The 7,500-nt window shown below is 45.4% G+C and overlaps 1 protein-coding gene across 1 annotated transcript in view; it reads left to right on the forward strand.

Moving 5' to 3' along the window:
* The window catches only part of LOC133440539 (gamma-aminobutyric acid type B receptor subunit 2-like), a 38,012-nt gene that overhangs the window by 13,999 nt on the left and 16,513 nt on the right, over positions 1-7,500 (forward strand). The window contains exons 9-12 of the mRNA XM_061717829.1: positions 627-777; positions 3,433-3,619; positions 3,818-3,916; positions 4,036-4,158. Of these exons, the coding sequence (XP_061573813.1) occupies positions 627-777; positions 3,433-3,619; positions 3,818-3,916; positions 4,036-4,158 (560 nt within the window). The remainder of the gene's footprint in view (positions 1-626; positions 778-3,432; positions 3,620-3,817; positions 3,917-4,035; positions 4,159-7,500) is intronic.

The raw sequence follows: 7,500 nt of genomic DNA on the forward strand, positions 1-7,500 counted from the left end.
AGTACCGCGGCTGGACACTGTAAAAAATCGGCGCGCCTTCTGACTGCCAGACCCGGGGGCTGGTCCAACATCGTCGGCCATCTTGGAAAGCAAAAATATGGCAACATACGGCAAAATACGTGAGAGCAAAAATTTAGACAATAAAATAGTCTTTCACAATATCCCTAACTTATTGTGAGTATTATATATATATATATATATATATATATATATATATATATATATATATATATATATATATATATACTACTATACACTACTATATATACACTACTCACAATAAGTTAGGGATATTGTGAGAGACTATTTTTATTGTCTACATTTTTGGGGTAATATTAAACTAATTAAACTAATGAAAATGGTGTTTCTTCTCATTCATCATTAATAATATCAAAGGGAACTTTTACTTATTTCCTTAAAATTCAGACCAAATAGGAAAAGCAATCATGTAAATAATAATATCCCTAACTTATTGTGAGTAGTTTATATCAAAACAAGTGTGTGTAACTGTAGTTTGTCCAAGTGGTGTTGCCGTATTTTGCTTTCCAAGATGGCCGACGATGTTGGACGCGACTGCGCATGTGCAACTCAAATAGGGTAGTGACAAACCCGGTCCCCCCCTGCAGGTCCAGGACCAGCCAGAGACCGGGTCCAGGTCCGGGTCCAGCGCCGCCATGTTAGCTTCCTGCTGTACGCCGTCGTGTCTTCGGTTGCCGTGGCAACGATCTTCATCACGCTGGGCCTCCTCGTCTTCATCATCCTCCACCGCAAGATCTGGTGGGTCCAGCTAGACCCCGTAGAACCCTAGACCCCTTAGACCCCCAACACTCTCTAGACCCCCTAGACCAGGGGTCCCCAAACTACGGCCCGCGGGCCACATCCGGCCCGCCAAAGCATTGGGGTGGCCCACTTATGATCCCAGAAATGTTTATTTTTTTTTTTTTAATTTTCCTATCATAAGATATCCGTACTTAAATGTTGGCATTCTAATTAAAATTGACCATAGTTATGAGCTATTTATAACTAATAGTGGCTCATCTTCACCCCTCACACAATGGTATATTCTGACGTGACTTTTACCGTGACCGAGTGGTGAGCTGACAGAAAAAGACGACAAAGGGGCACGGTGGCGCAGCAGGTAGTGCAGCCGTCTCACAGCAAGAAGGTCCTGGGCTCGATTCCTGCCGGGGACGCTGTGGGCGCTGAAGTGCGTGTTAGTTCCCCCATGACTTCACTGCCCACACCCTGGGTGGGGTTGGAGAAAGGATCTTTCTGTGTGGAGTTTGCATGTTCTCCCCGTGTTCCCCTGGGTAGCTAATGTTCTCTTTTAATCCGGCCGGAATAACGTGATCCTTCCACGCGCTACGTCCGGCCGGAGAAACCCCACCCTGTCTGGTGAAAAGATGCTGCTGCTCATCCTGTTCAAAGAATTTAACATTCGTCGACATTATGAAACCTGCCATGGAGAGCAGTGTGCTAGCCTGCTAGCCTGCTAGCCTGTAGGGCCAAGTGAGGAGAGACAAGGTGACTATCTAAAATGTGGATTAGTCCAACAGAGCACATTTCTGCGTCAGACGCAGATGAACGTGGCGTCTGTCCGGGCCAGCTTCAAGGTAGCTAAACTGATAGCACGCTGTGGAAAGCCGTTCAGTGATGGGGAGTTTATTAAAAAGTGTTGGAGCACTGCTGCGGAGGAGGTGTGTCCGGACAAGAAAGATGTCCTAAACGCGGTGAGTCTGTCCGCATCTCCAGTCACCAGGCGGGATGAAGAAATGGGGGATAATGTACATTACCACCCAGCTGAAAGAGAAAGCTAAAGATTTTGTGTATTTTTCGTTGTCATGAGATGAGAGCAACGACATGCAGGACACAGCACAACTGTTAGTTTTTATTCGGGGAGTAAATTCCAACGTTGAAGTTACCGAGGAGCTGGCAGCATTGCAAAGTCTCACAGATACAACAGGGGAGGATATTTTTGGTAAAGTTTGCCAAACAATGGAAGAGTTGGATGTGGACCGGTCTAAGCTGGCCAGCATCACAACGGATGGTGCTCCAAATATGACCGGCGCGTTGCGGGGGCTCGTCGGGCTCGTGAAAAAGGAAATGGCAGAAAGAGGTCTCACACTCCCGCTACAAGTCACTGCTTGATTCACCAGCGAGCACTGTGCTGCAAAGAAAGAAGAATCAGCCCACAGAGATGTGCTTTACACTGACGTCCACTGGTTACGCCGGGGCAGATCATTTCCTGTTATAGACTAACCTCGGCCCCAGGGGTTAATTTGTGCCGGATCCTGCCGGAACAAGATCCGGCACCTCTCGATTTTGGCCTCCCTGCGTTCCGGGACTTATTTGGGCAGATCCGGCACCTCTCGTATATATATAAAACAATAATAATATAAAAAAGTTTTTTTTTAATGTATAAAAAATAATAATATGCATAAATTCATTTACAGAACAAATCCCAAGCATTTCATGTTGTTTATAAAGATTTAACGTCATTTGAAAGAGTCGGAGATTTGTTGATGCAATGAAAAGATGGGCCAGCAAACCACGCCCCTGACCAAAAAAACTTTGGAAATTTGCTGGATCTGGGGAGCAAGCAGCGAGCAACGCAAACATGTCAAAAAGACAGTTGAATTTACTGTCTTTTTTCAAAAAAGAAGGAAGAGTTGCATGATTCTTCAAAACGAATCAGAAAAGCAACAAGCGGCGATGAGGGCAGCTGCTGCAGCACAATCAATGTGGTCCTTGCACCGCGGACCACATACACATGAATGGATTTGTGTCGGTTGCTGTGGATTATGTTCTCTCTACAAATAAAAAAACGGGCTGAAGCCCCCCATAATTTGATCTCAGCCCCCCTAAAATTAAGAGGACATTTTTCCCTTTCCAATGATACCAATATTGTGTTTGTACAATTTAAAACGGCGTTATTTTGGGGTTGATGCAGCCGCGTCTCTGCCTGCCGTCACTGCACTCTGCAGCAATGTCCCGCCCACAGCTCCGTCTGATTGGTTACACACAGAGACAGGCACGGGAAACAGCCAATCAGCGGTGGAGGCTGTGCATGCTGTGCTCACACACAAACAGAGGGGAGAATAAAAGTTTAGCCGGGTAGAGAAGCTCCGGAGCTATGTTTCCAAGTAAGTTAAGGCAGCAGACACCCTATTATTGTTATTCTAGCTTTCCAAAGTGCACCAGATTGATGCATTTAAATGCATTATGCTGAAAAAATTTCCCGGGGGTACCCCCTCGATGTTCCGGGACCTCTTCATTGACAAATTAAGCACTGCTCGGCCCCCCATCACAGAACGGAAAGTTGTTGTGGCCCCCACTGAAAAAAGTTTGGGGACCCCCTGCCCTAGACCGTCTAGACCCCCTTTAGGTCCCCCCAGAGCCGTCCCCCTGAGCTGCTGGTCTGTCTGCCCCCAGGTCCCTGGCTGCCGGTCCCGCCGGTCCCGCCGGTCCCGCCGGACCCCCCAGACCCCCCAGATCCACCGGCCCCCCCTCCCAGGACCTGCTGCTCCTGCTGGCCGTCCTGCTCTCCGTCTCCTCGGTCCTGGTCTCTGGTCTGGACGGATCCTCGGTACCGGACTGGATCCTGGAGATCTGCTGTTCTGTAAGTTCAGTGTCAAAGTTCAATTCCACTCCACTCCACTCAATTGTATTTCTATAGCGTCTAATACATCATAGTTTCTCCAGGATCTTTCCAGAACCAGAACATGAACATAAACCCCCAAGCAATTATTACATAAACCTGGTCCTGGTTCTGGCTCTGATGGTTCTGGTTCTGATGGTTCTGGTTCTGGTCCTGCAGGTCCGGCTCTGGTTCCTCTCCGTGGGTCACTCCGTGGGCTTGGCGGTTCTGTTCACCAGAACCTGGAGGATCTACTCCCTCTTTACCGTCCAGCAGAAGGTCTGGTTCTGGTTCTGGTCCTGGTTCTGGTTCTGGACTCGCCCCCCTGACCTGGTCCAGGTCCAGGTCCTGGACTCGGACTCTGACCGGTTCTGGTTCTGGTTCTGTGTCTCCTGCAGGAGACCCACCTGCAGCGGGCCGGTCGGATCCAGGTCTGGTTCTTCCTGCTGGAGGTTCTGGTTCTGACCTCCTGGCAGGTCCTGGACCCCCTGAGACGGGTCCAGGTCCAGCACCGGCCCCAGGTGAGGGGGGGGGGGGGGGACCAGGGGGGTGCTGGGAAATGTAGTCTTAGAGCTAGCTAATAGTACTGCCTGATGAATGAATGAATAAATGAATGAATGATTGATTGAATGATTGATTGATTGATTGATTGATTGAATGATTGATTGATTGATTGATTGATTGATTGATTGATTGATTGATTGATTGAATGAATGAATGAATGAATGAATGATTGAATGAATGATTGAATGAATGAATGATTGAATGAGTGAATGATTGAATGAATGAATGAATGAATGAATGATTGAATGATTGAATGAGTGAATTAATGAATGAATGAATGATTGATTGATTGATTGAATGATTGAATGAGTGAATGAATGAATGAATGAATGAATGAATGAATGATTGAATGAGTGAATGAATGAATGAATGAATGAATGAATGAATGAATGATTGAATGATTGAATGATTGAATGAGTGAATGAATGATTGATTGATTGATTGATTGATTGATTGATTGATTGATTGATTGATTGATTGATTGAATGAGTGAATGATTGAATGAATGATTGAATGAGATTGAATGAGTGAATGAGTGAATGATTAAATTAATGATTAAATGAATGATTGAATGAATGATTGAATGAATGAATGATTGATTGAATGACTGAATGAATGAATGATTGAATGATTTAATGAGTGAATAAGTGAATGAATGAATGATTGATTGAATGAATGAATGAATGAATGAATGAATGATTGAAAGATTGATTGAATGAATGACTGAGTGAATGGATGAAAGAATGAATGAGTGAATGAGTGAATGAATGAATGATTGAATGATTGAATGAATGAATGATTAAATGAATGATTGAATGAATGATTGATTGATTGATTGATTGATTGATTGATTGATTGATTGATTGATTGATTGAGTGAGTGAGTGAGTGAGTGAGTGAGTGAGTGAGTGAGTGAGTGAGTGAGTGAGTGAGTGAATGATTGAATGAATGAATGAATGAATGAATGATTGATTGATTGATTGATTGATTGATTGATTGATTGATTGATTGATTGAGTGAGTGAGTGAGTGAGTGAGTGAGTGAGTGAGTGAGTGAGTGAGTGAGTGAGTGAGTGAGTGAGTGAGTGAGTGAGTGAATGAATGATTGAATGAATGGTCAATATTGGCTGTGTTTGCCTGACCTGCTGATGGATTTCAAGCGCTGCCTCATCCGTGGTCTTGGCGCTGCCTTCTGATTGATGGGCTTGCTGATTGGGTAACGTATTGCGTCACGCATCGCGTCACTTCCTGGTGTTGCGGTCTGTGCTGCTGCCGTCTCACGGCGTTTGCAGGCTCAGATCTCTCCCGACTTTTTATCTAAAACTTAGACTGTTTTCTGGTAAAATAGCACTATATCTGGTACATTACTGTCTTTATTTCAACACTCGCTCATTTTCTCTTCCGTAACTTTCACTGTCACCAATCACCGATACATTTTCTGTCCGTTAGCCTCCGTTAGCATCTTAGCATGGCCGCTCCGGCTCCCACCGCTTCACCTCTTTCCTGCTCAGTGTGTGAAATGTTTAGTTATTCCTCTGCCTCCTTTAGTGAAGACGGTAAGTGCTTAAAGTGTAGCTTATTTGCAGGGCTGGAGGCGAGGCTCAGTCAGTTAGAGGTCCGGTTTGGCCAACTAGACCATAGTCCGAGAGCCTCCTCAGCTAACCAGGCTAAGCTAGCGGCGGACCGGCCCGTAGCAGCTGAGCGTAACCGCTCCCCTGCAGCTCCCGAGCAGCCGGCCAGGCAGGGCAGCTGGGTGACGGTTCGGAGGAAGGGTAGTCTTAAAGGGCTCACGGAACACCACCACCCGCTTCATGTGTCTAACCGTTTTTCCCCACTCAGCGACACATCTGTTGAGAAACAGACCCTGGTGATTGGAGACTCTATTGTGAGACATGTGAAGCCGACTCCAGAGACCTTAGTTAGGTGTATCCCGGGGGCCAGAGCGGGCGACATAGAAGCAAATTTGAAGCTACTGGCAAAGGGTAATCGTAAATATGGTAAAGTTATCATCAATGTCGGAGCTAATGACTCCCGTCTTCGCCAGTCGGAAGTAACCAGAATGAATATTGTCTCGGTGTGTAACTTCGCCAAGACCATGTCGGACTCTGTAGGTTTTTCTGGCCCCCTCCCCAATCTGACCAGCGATGACATGTTTAGTCGCATGCTCTCGCTCCGCCGCTGGTTGTCTCAGTGGTGTTCAGAAAACGACGTGGACTTTATTGACAACTGGGAGACATTCTGGGGAAAGCCCGGTCTGATTAGAAGGGACGGCATTCATCCCACCCGGGATGGTGCAGCTCTTATGTCTAGAAATCTGGCCAATGTTATTAGACACTCCCCCTGACAATGCAGGGTCCAGGCCAGGATGCAGAGCTGTAGTTTAACAGGGCTGGAGGCGAGGCTTAGTCAGTTAGAGGTGCCTAGAAAAATAGAAGTGGTTGCAGTTCCCCGCCCTCCAAAAGTTCACCAGGTGCAGCGTTATAGAGGCGTTAACCAAGATAACCTTGTAAAAATTAAAACCAATGTACATTTGGTACCAATTACAGACCGAAAAATTAGATGCGGACTACTAAATATACGATCATTAAGCTCTAAGTCTCTGTTAGTAAATGATATAATTACAGAGAGCAGGAGTGATATTTTCTGCTTAACAGAAACATGGTTACAGGAGGAAGAGTATGTTAGTTTGAATGAATCAACTCCGCCCGGCTACTTTAATCATCACATTCCTAGAAGCACGGGCCGAGGCGGAGGAGTCGCAGCAATTTATAACTCCGGTCTCGAAACAAAAATTGAACCTAAGTGCAACTATAATACATTTGAAAGCCTCATGCTTGGTCTGAAATTTCCGAGCTGGAAATCAGAGAAGCCAGTTGTGTTAGTGGTAGTGTACCGGCCCCCTGCTGGTGCGTATCTGGAGTTTTTGTCTGAATTTTCAGATTTCCTTTCTGGATTATTGATCAGCACAGATAAATTCATCATAGTGGGTGATTTTAACATTCATATGGATGTTGAAAGCGATAATCTTAAATTAGCCTTCGATTCTCTTCTAGAATCAATGGGTATCTCACAAAAAGTGGATAAACCGACGCACTGTTTTAATCATACTCTCGATCTCGTTCTCACCTACGGTGTTGAAACTGATGGTCTGTTGGTGTCACCTGTAAACTCCCTTTTATCCGACCATTACTTAATAACGTTTGAATTTAATTTTGTTGATGTTGAAGTGCAAAATAGGAGGTATTATTTTAGCAGATGTTTGTCTGATGAAGTTATTGTTAAATTTAGGGAGGCCATTGCT

This window comes from Cololabis saira, chromosome 3, assembly GCF_033807715.1.
Source record: "Cololabis saira isolate AMF1-May2022 chromosome 3, fColSai1.1, whole genome shotgun sequence".
Lineage (NCBI taxonomy): Eukaryota > Metazoa > Chordata > Actinopteri > Beloniformes > Belonidae > Cololabis > Cololabis saira.